The following is a 23,897-nucleotide window of genomic DNA, read 5'->3' on the forward strand; positions in this document are numbered from 1 at the left end:
AGTGCAGGTATTTGGACTGTACACAAAATTGCCAATTAGAGGAGCATTTATGTTTACAGTGTATAATAAAATAGTATTGTTGTACTGGCCTGCAGAGAATTTAATCGTTCTTCCTAAGAAGGAAAAAAAATTATACAATTTCTACATTTTAATAGTCATCATACATATATATTTGTTACAGAAGGTAGTATACAGTTGTAGGGGGGAAACTACATGAATAAATACTAAAGGCTTTGAGGCTATTAAGTGTACGGTTTCAAGCTTGCCTTCCAATTTACTACAATGATTAAATATCTAGTCTGATTAGAGTATCAGTTACTAGTACAGTACATTTTAAAGTTTTTTTTCTTAGTCAGTACAGTTTACTTAACTTAAAAGTTCACAACTTTTATTTGGAATCTGATATATACTTTATACACAGGACCTCTGCAATACTGAAATAACTAGTTTAATGGGAGAAAGTTGTTTTATGTTATTATTTTCTGATAAGAAAAAAGTCTATATTACATAGATAGCTTGGACACTGTTAAACAATGGCTTGGATCCTGTGATTTCGTTTCCCTCATGCTTCTCTTTGCCCCCTACAGAGGCTTTCATCTGCGCTTACTTCCTCTGCTGCTGGCACTTCTGAGTGCATGGGGGTTCCTTAAAAAAATTGCTCTTGTGCACACAGAAGAGCAAATGGCAGAGAAAGTATGTGCTGCAGCAGAGGAAAGCATCTGCAGGGGACAAAGAGAAGCACAAAGGGAACAGTGTCATGGGACCCAAGCCAAAAGATTCCAGCACAGTGTTCAGAAATCTTTTTACTTTATGTCAAAAGTTTGCTTATTTTACATGAGTGGTACATTTAAAAGAATAAATCAAAAGGCATTTATGGTATATTATGTTACTAATTTACAACCTCTGAAATAATTGTGGGTATTTTAAAATAATTGGACAGTATAAGGCTGTCCAACAAATTTCAAGTACTATTATGCTGGTTTTGATATTTTTGTCTAACTGATGTATTAATCAAACAATCTTATTTTTTGTAATTTCCGATCTGCACACTGTTTCTGTTTAATATACAGCGAAATGTTCCAGGCTGGACATCCCAGTATTTAACAGGATTGTTGAATAGGCTAATGCCACTGTACAATGTCTTCTTCAGCCTTCCTCCTGTTGGACAAAAATCATTCACTCCCACTTTCGAAATACTGTTAGAATGAAGGAAGACAACCTGTAGGAAGGTAACAGAAAAATATAGCCTGAATAACAACAACAACAACAAAAAAATCACAGTGCAGATTTCACATTCTAGGGCAGGGGTGGGGAACCTTTTTTTTGCCAAGGGACATTTGGGTATCTTTAACATCATTCGGGGGTCATACAATAAATAAATAAAATCATTATTAGATATTTGTGCATCTTATGCAGGTCTACTCTAAATCCTACTCAAGTCCAGTCAGTGGGCTTACTCATTGGAAAGTGTCAGTAAGTTTGTCCTGCAGATATCTAGTATTTTAACCTGTTGGTGGCCTACCCATTTTGGACCAGAGAAACTATGAAGTATACTTTATTTATTGAGAAATTTTATATGCTGCCTGGATCTTGACTTGGATGGCCCAGCCCAGCCTGATCTCATCAGATCTCAAAAGCTAAGCAAGGTCGGCCCTGGTTAGTACTTGGATATGAGACCATTAAGGAATACCACAGTCGTTATGCAGAGAAAGGCAATGGCAACCCACCTCTGTTCATTTCTTGCCCGAGCCAGCAATGCTGTGGATTGAACTTAGAAGGGTACAGATTGGGGAGGGGCACAGAGTACACAGAGAGAGATGCTGCACGTTTGGTAGCCCATCCTGCACCTGGGACCTTCTGCATGCCAAGCAGAGGCTCTACCCCTGATCCACAGCCCCTCCCAAGCAGATGCTCTTCCCCTGATCCACAGCCCCTCCCAAGCAGATGCTCTCCCCCTGATCCACAGCCCCTCCCAAGCAGATGCTCTCCCTCTGATCCACAGCCCCTCCCAAGCAGATGCTCTCCCCCTGATCCACAGCCCCTCCCAAGCAGATGCTCTCCCTCTGATCCACAGCCGCTCCCAAGCAGATGCTCTCCCTCTGATCCACAGCCCCTGCCAAGCAGAGGCTCTCCTCCTGATCCACAGCCCCTCCCAAGCAGATGCTCTCCCCCTGATCCACAGCCCCTCCCAAGCAGATGCTCTCCCTCTGATCCACAGCCCCTGCCAAGGAGATGTTCTCCCCCTGATCCACAGCCCCTGCCAAGGAGATGCTCTCCCCCTGATCCACAGCCCCTGCCAAGGAGATGCTCTCCCCCTGATCCACAGCACCTCCCAAGCAGATGCTGTACCACTGATCCACAGCTCCTGCCAAGATGCTCTACTGAAGCGCGCCAGCCGGGAGATCCAGCGGGGAGGGGCTGGCCAGTCATTCTGCAGAGAAAGGCAATGGCAGCCCACCTCTGTTCATTTCTTGCCTGACCCGGCAATGCCGTGGATTGAACTTGCAAGGGACTAGATTGGGGAGGGGCACAGAGTACACAGAGATGCTGCACATTTGGTAGTCCATCCTGCACCTGGGACCTTCTGCATGCCAAGCAGATGCTCTGCCACTGAGCCACAGCCCCTGCCAAGCTGATGCTGTACCTCTGAGCCACAGCCCCTGCCAAGTAGGCTCTCTACCTCTGAGCTACAGCCCCTGCCAAGCAGATACTTTACCTCTGAGCCGCCAGTTCGAGCCTCCAGTTTTGGCGCGGCTGGGTCGGGTCGAGCAGGAGGGAGCAATACGGAGCTCCCCACCTGCTTCTGCTTTAGCTTTGGGGGAGAGCAAGGGGAGGTCCATGGGGGGACCCACGGAGCTGGCAGTGCGGCCAGCGTTCACGCCGGTGGGGGGGAGATGGCGGTGCAAGTTTTGGGCGCCCCAGTGGCGTTTGGCCGTGGCGCGTCCAGCGCGCAGGCCGGGGGATCGAGCAGGGGGGAGGGCTGGAAAGGGGCCTTCCGCCGGCGGCGCGTCCAGCACGCGGGCTGGGGGATCAAGGTGGGGGAGGGCTGGAAAGGGCCCTCCGCTGGTGGCGTGTCCAGCGCGCAGGCCGGGGGATCGAGCAGGGGGGAGGGCTGGAAAGGGGCCTTCCGCTGGCGGCGCGTCCAGTGCGTGGGCCGGGGGATCGAGCCAGGCAAGGGCTGGAAAGGGGCCTTCCGTCGGCAGCATGGTCAGCGTGCACGCTGGTGCGGGGGGAGATGGTGGCGCAGGTTTTGGGCGCCCCAGCAGCATTCTGCCGCGGCACGTCCAGGGCGCAGGCCCAGGGATCAAGCAGGGGGAAGGGCTGGAAACAGGCCCTCCGGTGGTGGCGCGTCCATCATGTGGGCTGGAGGATCGAGCAGGGGGGAGGACTGGAAAAGGGCCCTCCGCCGGTGGTGCATCCAGCATGCGGGCTGGGGGATCAAGCAGGGGGGAGGGCTGGAAAGGGGCCCTCCACCTGTTGCGCATCCAGCATGCGGGCTGGGGGATCGAGCAGGAGGGAGGGCTGGAAAGGGGCCCTCCGCCGGTGGCGCATCCAGCACGCGGGCTGGGGGATTGAGGCAGGGGAGGGCTGGAAAGGGGCCCTCCGGCGGCGGTGCAGCCAGCATGCGGGCCAGGGGGATTGAGCGGGGGGGAGGGCTGGAAAGGGGGCCTCGGCAGATGGGCCACGGGCCGGATAAAATGACCCCACGGCCCGCGGGCCGGAGGTTCCCCACCCGTTCTAGGGTTTCATGATATGTAATAACTCAGATATGAATTTGTACTTGTGCTTATATTAAGAGCAGCTCTGTCTCTTAGGGAGTTGTTTTGTCACTGGCTTTGCTCCCTAGGAAGATATCACTTTGCAATTGGGTCCTGCAGATTGACCTCAAAACTCTCAGCCCTGTAATCTGCCCATCCCTGCCATATACCATCACTGTATGTGGTTTATATCCTTGCTATTGGTTCCCTCTTTTTTTTTTTTTTTGTCTTCGTAATATATATACACCCAAACTGTGTCTTACCTGTAGATACTTCAGATCTGGAAGGCCATGAGGGACTCTCTTCAGTTTGTTTTTTTCTAGATGTATTTCTCGTATACTTGGTATAGTTGCAAAAGTTCCATTTTCCACATCTTTGATTCTGTTGTTTCCCAGCCCCAACCTAGAGATAAATTAAGGGTTTCAAATAGCTTTAGGCATTATGGTTTGTTTATTTGCATCATTTATACCCTGCCTTTCTCTCTAGTGGGGATCCAAAGTGGCTTACTCTCCACCATTTTGGTAAAAGAGAAATCCTGAAGACCCACTTATTATAACTAATAGCATGAAAAATTGTTCAGGCTGCTGGTGTGTGTATCACAATTTCTTTTAAAGCATAAGAATGCAGCTATCTAATAAAGAGAAAAAAACAGCTGTTTGGGGACTTGTTTAACAATACTGTTTCAATCTGTTTGTGGACTATGCCAGCTATGTTGACTACTAAGCCTTATGTGGATGAATTGTGCAATTGGTTGTGGCTGGTGGGGTGCTGGGAGTACATTTGAATAATCCTTAAACTCAGATTTTATATATTAATATTGTTTGTAAGGCATTATTAGAAGTTTCAGTCACTACCCGGGCAGGCCAATCCTAAAGGGGGTAGTTGGTTGATGGCCGAGAACAGCACAGTTGCACCACCTCCTGAGTGGCTTCCCCGGCTGTAAATACAATACAAAAATCCACTTTTTTAACCCCCCCGTGAAATTCTTCCATTGAGTTTCATGGGGCTACAACAGCTATTTTGCAGGTGTAACTCAATGCCTACAAAAGGCGCGTTCCTGGGGCAAAATAGATTTGGAAGCTGCCTAAAGATAGCTCCATCCCCGGGAATGCCCCCTGGATGCCAACGCGAGCATTTGTGCTGGAAAAATGCTGCTGGGGAGGCAGCGCTGGTGCACAAGGCTTACGCTTACGTGTCACTCCCTGGAGCTGGCATAAGTCACCCTGTGCTGGCGTCTGTGCCATTTTGGATGGCACAAATGGCACAGATGCTGGCTCAGGGGTCACACCAGCTCCTATGCAGCTCCATTCCCCCCCTTTTGGATTGCACGGTTACTCCTCTGATAAAAAAGTAAAAAGTTTGGAGAAAAATCCTAAACTGCCTGTTTTATCAAATCTTCAGAAAGAATTCCCCATATTATGTCTTACCTTTGAAGGTTTTTATACCGAATAAAATCCTCAAGTTCTACTGCAGAAATTTTGTTGTCATCTAGATGAAGTTCTAATAGACTGGATGGTAATCCTATTGCAAAGAAAAATATTTGAGATGATTCAGTGGTAGAGTTTAAAGGCATACATTTTAACACTTAATATAGTAATAAAAGTTAATATAGTAATAAAAGTTAATTTTTAATTGCTGGTTAATTTGGACTTTTAGATTGCTGCTTCCTAAGATTTAGAGTAGTATGTTTAACACTGTAAAAAGAAAACTTATTAAATATTTTATAGAACTTAATAATCAATATCCTTGATATTTCCATGTTGCCAGTGTTTCTCCTACCCTTTCAAAAGGCTAAGGGTGGTTATAATCAAATTTTTAAAGAACTGATTTGATTAATTATTTCAGTTTCAGTTGATGATATTCTTAAATACTTTTCATATGAATGACATTCAGTATAAAGAAAACTAAGCATTTCCACTATGTTTTTAGATGATGCGTGCTGCAAGCACCATCTTGGAAGAAGCACTTCTTCATCTGTAAATGGGAAGAAGAGATGCCGCTTCTAAGATAGTTCCGGATACCTGTGTTTTTTGTTGATATGTGTATTAAAATATTTAACAATTTAAAAAGTTTTAAAAATTACTATCTAGTTAATCAGGGACACCTTTTTAGTCAAAACATTTTTCAATGGCAGCCTTAGTTTTATCATTTCATTTTACCCTAATAGCACTCTGAGAGTAGGTTATGCTAACTGGATGAGAAGAGGGCTTGGATAGGTAGAAGCATAATGTCAACTTATCTGCTGACCGAGGATTTCACATGCATTTCTAATATTCAGATTTGTTAATCCGTGGCCCAGTCTGAATCTGAATGATTAAGGGGTTGGAAAGCCTTTCCTATGAAAGGTTGGAAAGCCTTTCCTATGAGGAAAGGCTGAGAGTCTGGGGTTTTTTAGTTTCAAAAAAAGATGACTGGGAACACACACATAATAGATGTTTATGAAATTATGCATGGGGTGGAGAAAGTGGACAGAGAACTTTTTCTCCACCCAGAACTTGGAGGCACCCAATGAAGGGAAATAGTTTCAGGATGGGCTAAAGCAGGGGTGGGGAACGTCAGGCCCGGGGGCCGTTAAAGGCCCGCGAAGTCATTTGGTCTGGCCCTTTGTGGGCCCTGGCAGATCTCTAGCTCAGAAGGATCTAAGACTGGCGATCTGCCCCCTCCCGCGGACAGGAATAGCCTCTGTTCAAGGCGGATATGAGTTTGTTTTGCCAAGAAAAGGAAACTTTCCCCCCCCTTGCAGAAGAGTTGTTAGCTATGGAGCTGCTAGGACCACCCAAGAAACCCTTTCCCACCCGGGCCATGGAGAAACGTATTCCCTCTGTACTACAAGAGGGCTGGGGGCATAAGTGGCAACAGTGGAGGGGTTAAAGGGGGCAGGGCGAGTTCTTACCCAGTGTGTCCTCATTTCATCCCTGCAGGCAGAGGTAGCTAGAGCCAGCTGTAGAATCCAGCCCCGACCATGTGGAGCAGGAGCAACTCTGGCGTGTGGGTGGATGGCTATACCTGGCTGGTGTAACAGACCATCCTGTGCCACCGGTTGGATGCCTGCCTGCTTGCCTACTTGGGGAGGGGTGTTATTTGGGGCAGCTGCCTGCTTGGGGCTTGGTCGGCTAATTTTTAAGTTGATAATTTTGTATGGCCCACAACTGATGTTATAAATATCCACCCTTGGCGGAAAAAAGGTTTCCCATCCCTGGGCTAAAGGGAGGTACTTCTGTATTCAACAAGTAATTAAATTACACAGGACATATTGATGACTATGGGCATATTTGTCTTTAAAAGAGACTTTGACAGATACATGAAGGATAGGTCCATCAGTGGCTGACCACAGTGGTTAAAGGGAATCACAATGATCAGAGGCAACATTAGGCCATGGCCATTATTCCCTGTTTAGTGGTTCTCCAGGGAAATTGTTTGGCTGCTGTGTGAAACACGGTGCTGGACTGTCCTAAACAGTTACAGTTGTCTAAGCCTGTTGACCTTACATCTGTTTAGGATTATGCTTCAGCCATATTGGGGCCAAAGAACCACAGCATTTATAGAGCTTTATAACACTGCACTACTGAATTATCATGAGTATGATCTTACACCCTTCTGCATTTCTTGATGATTATTCAAAAGGAAGCTTTTCTCCCTCTCTCATAAAACTAGAATTAAGGGTCAACTGCTGAAGCTGGAGGGTGAGAGATTCAAAACTGATAAAATGAAGTATTTCTTTATACAACGCATAGTTAGATTGTGGAACTCCCTGCTCCAGGATGTGGTAATGGCTGCCAACTTGGAAGGCTTTAAGAGGGGAGTGGACATGTTCATGGAGGAGAGGGGTATTCATGGCTACTACTAAAAATGGATACTAGTCATGATGCATACCTATTCTCTCCAGGATCAGAGGAGCATGCCTATTATCTTGGGTGCTGTGGAACACAGGCAGGATAATGCTGCTGTTGTCTTGTTTGTGGGCTTTCTAGAGGCACCTGGTTGGCCACTGTGTGAACAGACGGCTGGACTTGATGGGCCTTAGTCTGATCCAGCATGGCTTATCTTATGTTCTTATGATGCCATCAGATCATTGTTACCAACAAAACATGATCAGGGAACTGCACACCACAGAAGACAACTTTCTTTGTGCTTCTCTTTTTGTTTAGTGAGGTCAGTTTAGTAAACTCATGTATGAATTCAGAAGAGCATGCCAGGCCTTACTGTTTTATTTAGCTTTTTAGCTTTGGTTTTATTGGTCATTTTGATTGTTTCGAATATGTTGAAAATGTATTTGATTTTGTTGACTGTGAATAATTTTGAACGTTATGCTTATTGCAAACTGAAATCAAGATAAAGTAGGGTAAACATTCATTAAAATAGGTTACTGAAAAGTCTAATAGAGATGAACAAGGGAATGTACCCATACATGCAATGCTGTTGTTGCTTCCTGCATGGCCAGTATAGCTGTGATGGTGGTGCTTTAGATAAGTACTAAATTATATGCTACTGTTGCAGATGAAAAGTTGCCGCATTGCAGCTTCACCCTCTCAGGCCCCAGTTTATCCATAATGGTGACATCACTTAAGTTCCTATGTGTGTTGACCTGTGTAGATTTGGGAATCTCACAAGTGCTAGAATGTGCTAGATATCTTTTTTAAGTTTTCAGGTTTACTCCAGTATTTCTAGAAGTTACAAAACCAGATATAGAAATTGTGTGCAATTCCTCAGCTGTGGTAGGAAATTCATTTTCTCAAATAAAGCACAAATAATAATTGCTGCATGTAGGATTTTCCCAAAGGATGTAGAAGTTACAACATTATGATTATAATGAATGTTATGACAGCATATGCTATGGAAAATTGTAAGCATAAAGTATTCTTAATATGCTGTTTTCATGCTTATCTGCAGAATAGTTACCAAGTAGTCACCAGTACTCTAAAGCTATTGGTTGCTATGCTCAACCGGAGTTGTTTCTTTGGTGTTCTTTAAAATTGAGATGATGGAAGACATTGAGTACTTCAAAATTTTGAAAGCTGGCTTGTTTATTATACTTAGCTTATTATACTTAGTTATCTGTTTTCTGTGCTGTACCATGACCTCAAGCATGCTTTCCGTTGTGGTTTAGGAAAGTATTAAAGCTCTGGTGCTATTAGTTCTGGCAAGAATCAGTATGAAAATACCAGAACAATTTTTTTCTTCTAGCTTCTTAGTATGCCAATACTTCCCATGTTTTTCTAGCAAAGTTAATAATATTGTTGCTAGTTCTGACCTAGGAAATCAGACAATAATGTTCATACATATAAGTCTGTGAGGTTTGCTGTGACCTCAAACCTACTGTCTTAGTGTTAATCAGAAATGGGTCAACATTTTTTCAAATAGTTGGTCTTTTTAACAGTGTTTGTTTTAGGAATGTTTCTCCAACTAGTAGGATTTTAACACTCTGACAGTATAACTAAGTTTAAATATTTACTAATGTATTAGAGTCATTCAACTACAATGAGCTGAGATCCATTCAAATATAGGTTTTGTATATTTTGTATACCTATTTTTGTACTGGTCTGTAGCTTAAGTCAAGTTCAGCAATTATACACAGGCTAGAATTGGTAAGCAAGTGGGATTTCAGTATACCTGTAGCTGTTTCTCTATGTTGTATGGTAGATGATCAAAGGGTGATCTGCTTTTCTGTTCAGTTCTTTATTTGGGAGGCACACATTTGCAAAACTGCAAGTTATTTCTGACATTTTGCCTGAGGGGACGACCTTGGGGGGGATTAACTCTACTCCCTTCTTGTGCTGTGCAACTAAACCAAATTAGACTCCCCATATTTTTAATTAAATCAGCCTAATATCCATATCAAAATCAAACACTAGGTTAAAAAAACTTGACACAATACCTTTAGGAACAGAGGTTAATTTAGCTTCTGCTATTCTTATGTGATAGACTGTCACACCTTCAAACGCTCCAGGTTCTATTCCATCATTATCAAGAGGATTTGCACTCATTTCTGTGAAAAGAAAGTATTTTGCAACAGTGGCAGATGGTGGCTTCTCGAGTTAGTGTGACTGAAATGTTTAAGCATCTCCCCCAACTTATACAGCAATAATAAAGGAAAGCCTTTTGTTGATGTGTAGTGCCTTGATTTCACTGAGAAACATCACCTGTTCTCTGTGTGCCTTTTTTAATTACTTCCCAATGAGAGGATTTTAGAATAATTTCCATACACAAGCTGAGGCCCAGCATCTTATGTTATACCACGTGCCATCTGTGAATTCATGCATTCTTAGAGTAGCATGCCTATTACCCAAACCCAGACAAATCACTTCTCATTGAAGTCTGGAGTGAATTTATTAGGCCAGAGGGAAACACTTCAGGGGGAAATGTATTACAGAGATGGAATGAGAGATGATCTCATTTCTATATCTCATTCTAAACATGGCCCCAGAATGTGGATCAAAACATCTGTACAATATGGCCATCTACAGAGGAGGAGGGTTTTTCTACAAACCTGGGACAGCCCTGAGCTTGGTAGAAAAATCTTAAAAGAGAAAAAATATTGAAGATTTTAAAAAACCCTCAAAATTTTTAAAGCTGAGATTCCACTATGCTCTATTGCATGATCTCAGTTGCTATTGGGGGGCGGGGCTGCCTATGAAACCCATAAACAGTGCTGCATCTGAGATGAGGTGGGGAGGAGGGGAGCAGTGGTGGGGAAGAAACAAGTGCCAACAACACTAGGGACAGAGAAAGGGAAGATGTGGCAGCAGGGTGAGAAAAGTGTATTGGAAAGGTGAGGAAAAAGAGGTGGTGAAAAGATGCAGGAGGAACAGGTAGCCGTGAGAGGGTGCGAAAATAAAGAGGTGGTCAAAGGGATACTGCAAGTGCTAGGAGAGTAAGGGGAGAAAGGCTGTGATGCAGGCGAGGGGCAGTTGAATACATGAAGCTGCCTTATACTGAATTAGATCCTTGGTCCGTCAAAGTCAGTATTGTCTACTCAGACCGGCAGCGGCTCACCAGGGTCTCAGGCAGAGGTCTTTCACATTTACCTACTTGCCTAGTCCCTTTAACTGGAGATGCCAGGGATTGAACCTGGGACCTTCTGCATGTCAAGCAGCTGCTCTACCACTGAGCCACAGCAGGTAAAAGTGGGAACTAGTGCAGGGGTTGGCATTTCTTCTCCCCCGCAAGCCCCTCACATAGGTTTCTGTTTAAAATAATAGTTAGCATTTATATAACACCGTAAAGTGTTTAATGCTCTTCACATAAATTATCTTGAAATCTTGACAAGACTCCTGTAAAATCAGTCAGGACTACCATCCCCATGGGGAAGGCTATTGCAAAAAGAGTGATTTTCCTAGGCTGTTCAGTGACTTCATGGCAGAAGTATATCCCCCCCCCTCCTTGTGTAACACTACACTTGATATAGCTGATGTGGTTTACTTACCTAAAACATGCAAAGCTTTCATTCCTTTCAAAGCTTCTTTGTGTACCTTTTTAACCTTGTTATCATGAATTCTCAACTCAGCCAAACTTTTTGGCAGGTTTGCAGGGAACTCAGTTAACTGATTGTGAGATAAGTAGAGACGTCGCAATTTCTTTGTGGATTGAAAGGCTTTGGGGTGTATCTTGGTTATTTTGTTGTTGTTCAAAGCAAGTGCCTAGGAAAATATGTAAAAAGTTGAAGTTAAAAATATTTTAATTTTTATGAAAAATATATTTAATTTGCATATCTACTTGAGTAACTTGTCCTTATAAGGTTTGTTGTTGTTTTTTGCAAAACTTTCTAAATGTGATATATGAGCCAAAAGTTATATATATAAATACGTTTAGAATTTGGAGAAGCAACAGTAAAGGAAGAAGATGACTTAAAACTTCATAATAGAAGTTCTTAAATAACTCAATAACTCAAATAACTCAATTCTGTGCATGTTTTGTCAAGTTAGTCCTGCTGTTTTCTATTGTATTTACTCTCAGCTAAGTGTCAAAGCATTCCTTTTAGCTTCAGTAATGGAATCTGGAGTCTATATTTTGCTATATTTTGACTGAAATCAGTTTGGCCATTACGGGCAAAATGGCATGGAAGTCAGAGTGCTGTTTGGCTATCATTGAAATGAAAGGAGATTTCTGCTTCAGATGAGACTAGTGACTGGGAGTGTTCAACTTCCTCTATGGCACAGGTTATACACTCTTTGCTTTGAGCCGTATGAGCATTTTTACTGGTTTATTTTACCTTTTAAAATATTGTATTGGTTGTATTTTGATCTTGTAAGAACATAAGAAGAGCCATGCTGGATCAGACTTAACCATCCTGAATAATTTTGTCATCTGCAAACTTGATCACTGCACTGCTCACTTCTTTTCCCAGATCATTTATGAAGAAATAAATAGTACTGGCCCCAATACCAATTCTTGTGGGATCCCACTGTTTACTTCCCTCCATTGTGAGAAATGTTTTAATCCATAAAAGAACCCATTCTCTTATCCCATTACTTGACTGCTAAGTTTATTCAGGAGTCTTTGGTAAGGAGTCCTTATCAAAAGGATTTGGAAAGTTGAAGTATATAATGTCTACTGGATCATTGTCATCTAAATGTTTGTTCCCATTCTCAAAGAACTCTAAAAGGTTAGTGAGGCAGGACTTCCCTTGGCAGAAGCCATGCTGATTTTCCCTCCGCAGGTTTTGCTCCTCTGTGTGCCTAATAGTTCTATCTTTGATTATAGTTTCCACTAATTTACCTGGAACATATGTTAGGCTAACTGGCCTGTAATTTCTTGGTTCACTGTTGGATTCCTTTTTAAAAGTCAGTGTAACATTTGCTACTCTCCAGTCTTCTGGTACAGCAAACCCATATTGCTTCTGTTGAGGAGTTAATTTCCCCTTAGTTTTAGCAGTGCTGACCTCTCACTTTCCATTCATTTCACTTATTTAAATGTAATTCAGCTGTCTTAGGGCCTAAGAGGTGGTGAGTTGCTGAAATTCATCAGTCGCTTCATGACATAGCATTTTTCAGCCCCGTTCTACTGCTAGGAATGAGAATATTTCATATTCCTTTCTTTCCTCAGTTTTTACTCCATTTTTAGGAATATGCCATTAGAGGTTCTTATTCTCTGGTGTCCAACAGTTCTTTACCAGATTCTTGAAAAGAGAGCAAAGTACAGGGGAAGCAAGGAAAATCAGAAAGCCATATAGGATATCTAAAAAGGATATGCACTAGTTGGGCATAAAATATTGTTTACCAAGCACAGAAATCCTGTTCAGTACCATACATGACTAACTCATTCAGGCAAAAATGTATCGTTTTCCATCCATCTTTGACTTGGGTTTAAACTAGACAAAATGGCAAGAAAATCTCCCACACTTATTTGTTGGTAAGAAACCTGTCATGCTTGGAGAGGAAGATTTAACCTAGTGATGCTTTTGTCATCTAAATGGCTCCTTCCAACATCCTATTTGTATATTTTCCAGGGGCGGGGGAGGAGCTAGGTTGTAAAAATGGTGTGGATAGTTAACTGCCCCTCAGTACTGAAGCTCTGATCAAATTCAAACCCCTTCGCTCATATACCGTATATACTCGAGTATAAGCTGAGTTTTTTTGGCCATGATTTTTGGCTTAAAAAACTCACCTCGGCTTATACTCGCGTCAATACGGTAATTCGCCTGCCGAGCCCTTTCCCAGCGCGCTCCCGCCGGCCAGCTGATGGGCGGACTGTCCCACCTTCTCCCCCCCCACCCCACCTGATCGCGCCTTCTGCGCAGCGGCAGTGGCGGCTTCTTCCCCACCCCACCCGATCATGCCTTCTGCGCGGCAGCAGCGGCAGTTTCTTCCCCCCACCTCCCCCACCCTCACCCCCCACCTCACCCGGGCTGGTCCTCCCACTTGCCAGCTGACCCTGCGGGGCCTCCTGCGCGCAGGGAGGGGACCGCCGCCACCGCCTGCCTGCGCGCCTGGAGCCCGGTCAGGTAAGCCTGCAGGGGGGAGGGGGTGCATTTCCCCCTCCGCTTATACGCGGGTGCCTAATTTTTCCCCATTTTTGGGGTGAAATTAGGCACCTCGGCTTACACTCGGGTCGGCTTATACCCAAGTATATACAGTAGCTGTACTTACTTTTTATGAAACGTATGGGAAATGAGACAGGTCTATTGCCATCTTGCCTAGATTGGCCCATAATCAGTTGATAAATATAGTGGTAGTTCACATGTAATAGCAAACTGTAATTTGCCACTACATAAAGTGTAATGATGTTTTCAGGCGTGTGCTCTTTCTTTCCTGCCCTTCCCATTTTTCCTTAGAGTCTTTCATTTCCCCAGCAATCCATAGCTGTACATTACATCTGGACCTGCAAGCTGTGATTTGTGCTTTCCCTGAAAACCAGAATTCCCTGAAAACTGAGACTAAACTATTATGGGAATTCTGGTTTTCTGAGCAACTCCAAGCCACAGATTGCTGATTCAGAAATAACAGCAAACTGTGGTTTTCTATGAAAGTGGAAATAACTCATTTACTGGCTATGTTTGAAGGAAGTGAAGCAAGGGAGAGAGACAGAAGGAGTGCATAACCCAAAGGATGTCCCATGCATGTTTATGTAGGAACTGTAGTTTGCTGTTAAATTAAGTCAAGCCAGTTACTCAGTTTAGATTACAACAAATTTAAACTGGGTCTTCTGCCGCCCAGATAAAGAATTTGATTAAGAAATATGTCAGCTAAATATTTGGTAGAGGTCAATAAAAGAGCATGATTTAAATACTCATTTTTAAATTTCTCTTGGTCTTGGTGTTCTGTAATAATTGGCTGTCTAACAAGACATTTCTGTTTGTAATACTTCAATTGGCTGCTAATCAATCTGTAATTCAAACCCTGGGAAGTTTATACCAAAAAGAATGAGTTTTCTGTTACTTAATGGGTTTCTTTGACATATAGAGACATCTGTACTCTTAAGCCTTTAGAGAAATAGAAATCTGTACTCTTAAGCCTTTGGAGAAATAGAATTCATTCCTTATTCTGAGCAACTGATCATTCCATAATTAGATAACAAGTACTGAGTGTATTGTATAAAATCAATATCTTTTTGAAACTATGGAGGACAGATATTTTTCTTGTAGGGTAATATGAAATAGTTTTTAAAAATCAACTTTGGATTTTGCTATGTATGCATGGTTTTTTGGGAGGGGGATTTGGATCAAGATATAGCTGATCTTTTTTCATAATGTCTATGTTTTCATTCATTTAATTTGCATGCCTCAAAGCTCCTGTGCATCAAGCCAGTACATTAACCTAAAATAAGTTACATTGTCACTATGGTAAAATCCACAATCTTCCCAGTGATATGGGGAATATAACCAGCTGGATTAGGTCCCTAGTAATTAGATCTAAATGAGCTGTTTACCTCTCCAACCTTATTTCACCATCCCAACAGAAAGAAGAATCTTTCACCACTTGCCACCACTAGAAGCTTGTATAGATATTCCAGTTTACTCTGTCTGGAAACTAAATCATCTTTTTTTAAATTCTGCCTTTCTCCCCTCCCTAATAGAACCATGGGCTTTTCATGTCTAACAGTGCATTTTTGAAGGGAGAAAATGGTCTTAGAAGGTGGTATGACCCCCTACACAGGCATCTGTGCCACTTGCGCTGTTCAAACTAGCATGGGCGCCAGCGTAGTGCCACTTACGCTGGCCCCCCTGGACTGCAGTGGCAGCTCCCTAACCCTTTTCGGCCTGGGAACGCCCCCTAATGCAATGGCGTTGCCGTGTCACCTTTTTGGTGGCGCAGCATCGTACTTTGCTATGGGGACATCCCCCCCCCCATTTTCGGGTTTTTAAAAATAAAAAAAACTTTTCCCCCACGCAGCAGCTGCAAAACCTCATTGGAGGCTCAGCTGCAGAGCCAAGCCGTCCCCAGCCGCTCCGGCTTTCAGGAATGGGCTGAAATTCTTTGAACCTTGGTAAGTATGTGCTCAGTTTTAGGTCTTTATGTGGGGCACAGGGACTTCTTCTAATCACAATGTACCCCACCCCTTTTGTCTAGTTGCAGGATATGCCACCATTGAGAACTTATTGTACAGAGACCATATTTACATATCTGTTACTGTTCTTCTGACCTGATTCCTATCTTGGAAATCCTGTTTTACAGTCCTTGCCCTATCTGGGAAAGGCTATATTAGATTACCTTTTCAGCATTGGTGGAGTTCAAATTATATATTTATTTATTTTGAAAACTTGTATGCTCTTTTTCCAGACTTGCTTGAGGTGGCTTACAACAATAAAATTAAACAAACAGTAAAAACAATAAAACAAATCAAACCAATACAGACATATCAATAACAATCCAAGTCAACAAAAATGCCAATAAAAGCAACCAACAGAAGCCAGCCAGGGCATAACAGTACATAAAACAGAGCAGTCTAATATTTATTTTCTCAAGCTGTAGATTTGCACAAGCAACCTATGAGGTGATGTGGCATTTCATCCCAGTCATCAGCTTTGATTCAGAAGAATATGATTTTATTCTAATTCAACCATGGTGGAATATAGTGAGAGTTAGTTTTAATAACTCTTAGTTCATTGACTTTATTATCTAAATAAGGTTGTTGGAAATTAAACTTACGTAAAGTGATGTGAGTCCTCTAAGATCATTTTCCTTGACCTCTTTAATTTTGTTATTTTGAAGATCTAACATGCGAGTATCATGAGGAATATTCTTTGGTACTGAGGTCAAACCTGTTTATTAGGACAAAACACAATATAAATATTTTTTTTAAAATTAACCCCTCAAGTGCTTGTATTATATAAATTGTTTGTTTTAATCTTATTTTAAAAGGATTATTTTTCTCTGAAATGTGCAGAAACATTTTCCAGCCCTCTAAAAGCTAAACTAATTAAAAGCTAGGTGTAAATAAACAGTGAAATTGATTTGCGTGATTTTCAGTCCACTGTTAATGAAATATAAAGGCCAGAATTCAAAAAGTCCTGTAGCCACATCATTTGTACATGGCATATGTTTGTGCTGATTTCTCCCTTCTAGAGGTAGTAGACTTGAACCCACAAAAGCTTAGGCCAAGGTAAATGCATTAGTCTTTAAAAAAAAAATTTTTTTTTTTTTGCACTTAGTAGTTCAAGAAAGTTGTAATTTTTTCTGGGGTCCTTTTGTAATCTGCAGGAGAGTTTCCATTCATGATCCACTGTGAAACAGCTGAGATTTCAGTGCAGCATCTTGGTGCATACCCTGGGACAATGGTTCTCAATCTTTTTGATATGGTGACAAACAAGTCCAAATTTACTTGGTATGGTGATCCATCCAAGGCTAACCCAAGGTGTGTGTTTTTGTGCCCTAGGAAAACTATGACTTTGGCACCCATCTAGTTCACCATTCCATTTTCTACAGTTGCTAACCAGATGATGTCGAGAAACCAACAACCATCACACAAAGGGTGCAACTGCCCCTACTATGAACCCCAAGCAAGTAGCAATTTGACACACACAGCCTTTGCGTATGGAGGTTACATTCCAGCCTTTGATAACCCTCTCCTTTTCCATTTCCCCCTCTAATCCACCCTAAAAGTCTAAGAAATTCACTCCAGTAACCATCAGGACCCGTTTTACCTGATCAACATGTATAAGGAGTGAAGAAAAAAATCAATTAATATATAACTTGAAAAATACTGTTTCTAGGGTCAGATCCTGGTTTCCACAATACAAAAGAGAGCAATGGGAAGGGCAGGGGTGGCCATTAGGGAGGGCTGACCCATGACCCACTTTCAGAGGTTTAATGACCTACTTTTGCATCCTGACCCACAGGTTGGGGAAGCACTTCCCTAAGGAATGGGAGATTAGTACACATATTCCTACTTAGTTGAGTATAAGAAGACAGGACAAGTCAAAGTGAACGTACAAACTCCGTTTTTTAGTTTGATTACATTCAGGACAGCCAATCACAACTGTCCCTCTGGATGAAACCCTTTTCCAGCTAGCAGTAAAACCATATGTAAACACTGTCAGTGACCATTCCCTCTTCCCCTTAGTTTGTATTTTTTTCCCTATTGTTATTTCTTTATTTTTGGTATATTTGGATGAATGGGTTTGTCATTTTGCTTGTTTTATAGCAACCACTGAGTCTATGAATGTGCTGCATTGATGAAGGAATGAGGTCAGGAATTCTTTTCTTCAGCAAATGGAACGTACGACTCTGGCTGGGACAGTCAAGGAAGTCATAACCCTTAAAACAATGCTTCCTTGTGTGTGTGTGTGTGTGTGTGTGTGTGTGTGTGTGTGTAAAGTGCCATCAATTCACAGCCAACTTATGGCAACCCCTTATGAGGTTTTCAAGGCAACAAACCAACAGAGGTGGTTTGCCTTCCTTTGCATTACAACTCTGGTATTCCTTGGTCTCCCATCCAAATACTAACCAGAGCTGACCGTGCTTAGCTTCTCTGATCTGATGAGATCAGACTATGCCATGCTGTCTTCCCTCCCATGTGCTTCCTCATAGTTGGTGTTTTTGCAGTGCCCTAGGAACCCTGATACTTCATTGATGATAGTTATTGAATAGGCAAGTGATACTCAGTGACTGGGGAGCCATGTGTGGCTGTTCTGAGCACTGTTACTCAATATGGCACCACCCCATGTTTCAGGACAGTGGGCAAGGCCATTTGCCCAGTGGGACTTGTGGCCCATAGATGGCTCACACCTTAAAACTGCTGCCACTGGAAGGACTGGAGGACAAGTTAGCCTCCATGTATGCCTCATGCCAGGGGTGGAAGTAAAGGATCTGTCTTCTCCAACAACTTGCAACCTTCTCGTCAACCTCTGCACTATCATCCCAGTCCTTGTGCAACTGTCAGGAGGACAGCAAGCTAGATGGACAGAAGAGAGAGTAAAACCACCACCATTGCAGCTACCCAGAAAAAGAGCAATCTGGCCACAGTGGAGTCGTGCTGGTTTTACTTCCTTTTCTCCATGACCTGCTTACTTTCTGAAGTCCTTAGCAATCTCACTCTGTCACCTGAGCTGCTGTTTGTCATGCTGAGGAAAGACCAAGTAGGCAGAAAGTGAAGCCCTTCCCCTCCTCCAGATACACCAGGACTGACTAGGGTTCAGTGGTAATGGAGAGAGATAACCCCACATGCTCAATTGCAATGTTTATCTAGTATTTTAAAAGGTTATAGTTCTATAAATAGTTTATTGTATATGCTTGTGTCTTGAGAGGTGCACAGGGTATACAATCGTCATGTAGCTCTTCGGGTTGATGGTATTTGCAAATGTGGCTCTCCACGAACCATGGAATTAGTACCACAGGAATAGGCCAAATTGGATGCTGAATGAGCTTGGGCTGAACTTCTCCATCCATATAAATACACTTCAGAACATTAAAAAGAATTATAGTTTCCAAATGCCATCATCTCATCTAGGTTTAAAAATACAGATGCATAAAAACATATGTTTGTACTTAATTCATAGAAAAAAAATTCCCCCCAAAATTGTTTTTACCCTTACCCAAATCAGAACAATGGACAACTCTCATATAGCACTGACATCCAAAAGGACATGTAGGAAATATGTCAAAAGTTGGAAAAAGAGAATTATCGTCTTTCTTGTTGTCATTATCGTCATCGTCGTCGTCATCGTCGTCATCATCATCATCATCATCATCCATCTCTTCCATATCCATGAGCATCATATTCTTTAATGTGAAATAGGAAGGGTTTATAAAAGGCTTAGCTGAGCACAAAGTCAGGAGGAGGAGGAGCATATATTCGCTCATGTCTTCACAGAATGCACTTTCCTAGAATAAATATAATTTCATGAATACGGAAAGGAAATTATTTTTACCAAACAAGTAATTTAAATGCCTATTAAACTTTGGTATTTTGCTACAGAATAGCATTGTTGAGCTCATTTTTGGAGGCCTGGTTTGTTTGGTGGATTTCTATTTGCTTATGCATTTTGTTTCTTTCTTTGTGATAAACTGCAGCTCCATATACTACCTAGTTTATATTTAAAATATGAACAGTGTGCCATCCAGCAGCTGCTCCCCTCCACCAGATCTGCCTATTCCATTAGTTTTCAAATTTCTGGTCAAGACCAAAAAGTGTGTTATGACTCTTTTGCCATTAAGTGCCCAGATAGAAGGAGGAAGAATGGCATGAAATTAGAGAGGAGGCTCTTGGATGCTTGATAGAAAAATTGAGCTTGAGTGTGTGAGATTTGTTACCCCTCTCGGGGTGCTCTGATGCCCCCTCAACAGCACCCCAAGATTCTTTGGCTACCAGAGGTGCAAGAAGTAAATCCATCTTGATATTTATAACTGGGTCCTACAGTTGATAGGAATTCCCCTAGGTACTCTCACATGGAAGTAGCTTGACTGCCCAAATTTGGCCAATATCTGGACTGCCCCATAGGGACTCCCCAGTGTTGGTTAGCGGAGGATGATGCATACCTAGGTAAATCTAGGTGCACAAAAAGGGCATCTCAAGCACTCTAAATAGTATAATTTTCATTTCATACATTATGCAGAGGCCAACTCAAGTTTGCCACAGTGCTTCAAGTTGGCTCCCTAATTCATATAGCTGCCTAATGCATATGCCAGTGTGACGTATGTATTTGCAAATGAGGAGTATACATTCACACCATTCATTTTTAAGTGCATACTGGAAACATTTTAGGTGCATATCTAAACAATGTTAATCTGAATCATGGCCCTTAGAATATGGTAAATCTTAATAGTCTGAAAGCATAGTATTAAAATGGCTGCTAAGTTTGCGAAGAAATCAAGGCACTGTTATCCAAGAAGCTGTTGAGTTCAATACCGTATATACCCGTGTATAAGCCGACCCGCGTATAAGCCGAGGTGCCTAATTTCTTCCCAAAAATGGGGAAAAATTAGGCACCCGCGTATAAGCCGAGGGTTGGCTTATAACCCCTCCCCCCCCGCAGACTTACCTTCTGGGCTCCTGGCGGTGGGAAGCAGCGGATCCGGCGGGGGTGGCCTTCTTGCAGCTGCAGGAGGCCCCCCCCCAGGCCGCTCCTGGCGGCGGGAAGTGGTGCGGCCCGGCGGGGGCGGCGGAGCGCCCTCCCCGCGGCCGCAGAGGGCCTCTAGAGGCTTCTCCCGGCCGGGAGAAGGCGGCGGGGGCGGCGGAGCGCCCTCCCCGCGGCCGCAGAGGGCCTCTAGAGGCCTCTCCCGGCCGGGAGAAGGCGGCGGGGGCAGCCGAGCGCCCTCCCGTGGCCGCAGAGGGCCTCTAGAGGCCTCTCCCGGCCGGAAGAAGGCGGCGGGGGCGGCCGAGCGCCCTCCCCGCGGCCGCAGGGAGGCTCTGGAAGCCTCTCCCGGCAGAGAAAAGATGGCGGCGGTAAGTTCCCCCTCCTTCCTCCCTCCTCCCTCCCCCCTCTACCGTATTGACCCGCGTATAAGCCGAGGCCGGCTTTTTCAGCCCTTTTTTTGGGCTGAAAAACTCGGCTTATACGCGAGTATATACGGTACTATTGACACCATTCCCTAATATCTCATCATTTGAAATGGGATGGGGGAAATCCCCCCTGAGCTCAGAGTTTCCACATACTATTAAAATGAACTGTTGATCTCAGCAGACTTGCTTTTTTAATAGCAATAAAAGTGTCTTAATTAAGCCAGACGCTCCTATGACTTCATAAGCACTTTGTTTTGGCATAGGAAATTGTTATTTTAGTGGAGGGGAAAACCCTTGGCTCACATTGCCAACTTGTATAGAAGTATGCTTGATTGGCAACATTTGTCAAGTTGGCCTCTGGTTGATTTATAAAATTGAGGCCAACATTATTTTCTAATCTTTTCCCAGTAATGCTAATTATTTGCTTTGAAAGCATAAGTACATAGTGTTAAAACTCACTTGTAAGGCCACAGCTCAGACTATGCCTTCCCCCCGCCCAAAAAAAAGCTGTTATGAAGCCAAATAGTATTTAACACTATCTGTAAAAGCTATCCCACCTATAGCTCCACAGAAAAAACAGGTTGGATATAAATATTATAAATAATTCAAAACATTGTTTAAATGATTTCCCCAAAATAACTTTATAGTTCTGATTTCATGTTTTACATTTCTTTCTATACCAGTTTTTTGTATTAGAATACTGTATTTTTAAGTATGGGGGATCCACTAGAATTAGAACACATTAATTAGCACAGTAGGAAATTCTATTTCTTATATATTTAAAATTATGCTGTCACATAATTGATGTTAGCATATAACAAACAATATGCTGCATTACTTGTGTAAACTTTACATCCTAACTTTTTGTATGTATTAAAATAACTTATCATGGGATGGAACGTCAATACAAATCAATTAAACTGAATGCATACTTGCAGAAAGCATCATCCATTTGCTTATTGGCTAAATTAAAGAATACTACAATATGTTGGTATAATGACTAAGGGAATCACTGAATCATGGAAAGTATTTCAAATTGATAAAAGGCATATTTTAAAAGCACTGCTGTTATGTTTAGTTTGAAGCATAGATTTGCACAACATGGTTTGTAAAATGTTAAATCAGCCACCAAGGATATCCTGGTTCTCCTGTAGAGAGGAAATGGAAAAGCCTTATGATTACTAATTATTTCAAATCATTGTTGTACACAAAAATTGAGTCCATAGGGAAAAAAGCAGTATCCTGAGCAGTGAGACTGCAGCTAGTTCAGCATTTTCTTGAACACCTGTACTTTGTCCAAATTAAGTAATTCCCTTTTAAGGTTTTTTGTGCTTATGCACTTTTATCAAAGTATATTTTATCGAACAGCATGTTTCTAAAGAAAAAGGTGCCTGCAGAAATATTAATTGCTACTAGACATTGTTTAGACATAACATTATTGTGGTAGTTGAAGCATTTTCATAATGCAAAAGCTTGCTTTGCTTTTGTAGGGGAATTAATGTAGTCTGTATTTAATAGTGCCATCCTAAACAGAGTTATACCCTTCTACATTCATTGAAGTCAGTGGGCTTAGAAAGGTGTAATTGTGTTTAAAATTGTACTCTAAATCTTGTTTTAGTTTGTGGTTGAATATGTTTGAATTGCGTATGTCTAGAAATTTGCTGGGGGGAAAACAAATAAAACATATATTACGTTTCTTTTATATAAATATCTTTTTGGTGTTAGTCTAGTTCAAAAGATACAATGTTTAATTCTCTTTTTGTTCACATCATGCACAATATAAAAACATGTAACAACAGTATAGAGTCTTTAAAGTTTAATTTAAAATATGAACATTAGATTACATTGTTAATGATAAAAAACACATTGCTGAGTTAGAATGTTGTACCTATTTTTTTTAAAAAGTCCAAAAACATACCTTGTAAGTTTGTCAAGTTCTTCTAAAAAGAATATTCAACCTGAGAAATTTTATTTCCAGTTCCTTAATATTAGGAGTCAGATTCAAGTCTGTGAAATGAACACTAAAAAAGGTGGGGAAATCACTGAGAAATTCCTGTTCCTCCTGGCACTCTGGTTGATACTTGAATAAACTGCTTCTGTAGATTAGTCCATCTTAGTACTGACGAGTAATGTTAAGAAACTTGTTACTACTCATGTGTTTTTCATCACTGCTTGTATCACAGCCAAAATTTCTAGCTTCACTCTAGACGTCTGAGCAAAAGTTGTGGTTAAATTTGAAGCCTAATAATGAATGGCAGAAAGCCAATACAAGCCCATGTAGTTCATTCAAGCCTGTTTCTGATATACAAGTATACACCTCATGAAAAGAATTCTCAGTGTGACTTTTTTTAAACAAAATGTGGTCTTAAATCAAGCAAGCATTCTTTATCTAAGAAAAACTTTCTAACAGTTGGTGTTGCTTTACAAGTTATCAAATTTATTTTTTTCAGGAGAGATAACCTCTTTAAGGAATTAGCAATAGCAAAAGAAAAATAGGCAAATAAGAAAACTAAATATTGGGTTTAGAAGCTATCTTTAAAAAAAAAACTGCTTTGGCTCTTAGGCAGGGAGTGAATGCCCACCAGGGTGCACTGTGAGTTATCAGACATCCCTACCCTACAAAATTGATCTGTTTAGTTACTGAACATATCCCTTTGTCTACTCCAATGATTGCCAAAAGGGAGATGAAGATGACATCATTTTAGCCAAGATGGAAGAAATCAAGGCTTCCCACTGAATTGGATGTTATTCATTTGGTTCTTC

The 23,897-nt window shown here is 42.1% G+C and overlaps 2 protein-coding genes across 3 annotated transcripts in view; one reads left to right on the plus strand and one right to left on the minus strand.

Moving 5' to 3' along the window:
- The window catches only part of CENPP (centromere protein P), a 191,992-nt gene that overhangs the window by 85,614 nt on the left and 82,481 nt on the right, over positions 1–23,897 (plus strand). The window lies entirely within an intron of this gene.
- Positions 831–23,332, minus strand: ASPN (asporin). Of its 2 annotated transcripts, none has more exons than XM_056851104.1 (8): positions 23,053–23,332; positions 19,228–19,414; positions 16,343–16,455; positions 11,182–11,395; positions 9,634–9,744; positions 5,186–5,279; positions 4,022–4,160; positions 831–1,219 (listed from the first exon to the last, which is right to left on the minus strand). In XM_056851104.1, exons 2-8 carry the CDS (start codon positions 19,409–19,411, stop codon positions 1,022–1,024), a joined length of 1,053 nt encoding a protein of 350 aa, XP_056707082.1. In that variant the 5' UTR covers positions 19,412–19,414; positions 23,053–23,332; the 3' UTR covers positions 831–1,021. The 2 variants fall into 2 exon arrangements, with proteins under 2 accessions (XP_056707082.1, XP_056707075.1); XM_056851097.1 differs by having other exon boundaries at positions 19,228–19,516; positions 23,053–23,331.

The sequence above is a fragment of the Euleptes europaea genome, chromosome 1 (genome assembly GCF_029931775.1).
Source record: "Euleptes europaea isolate rEulEur1 chromosome 1, rEulEur1.hap1, whole genome shotgun sequence".
Lineage (NCBI taxonomy): Eukaryota > Metazoa > Chordata > Lepidosauria > Squamata > Sphaerodactylidae > Euleptes > Euleptes europaea.

Coding starts and splice junctions, on each gene's coding strand:
- ASPN (XM_056851097.1), bottom strand. CDS start 19,495: ATGAGCGAATATATGCTCCTCCTCCTCCTGACTTTGTGCTCAGCTAAG. Junction 9,745..11,181: donor GAAAGCTTTGCATGTTTTAG/GTAAGTAAACCA, acceptor TTCTTTTCACAG/AAATGAGTGCAAATCCTCTT. Junction 1,220..4,021: donor CAGATCTGAAGTATCTACAG/GTAAGACACAGT, acceptor ACCTTCCTACAG/GTTGTCTTCCTTCATTCTAA.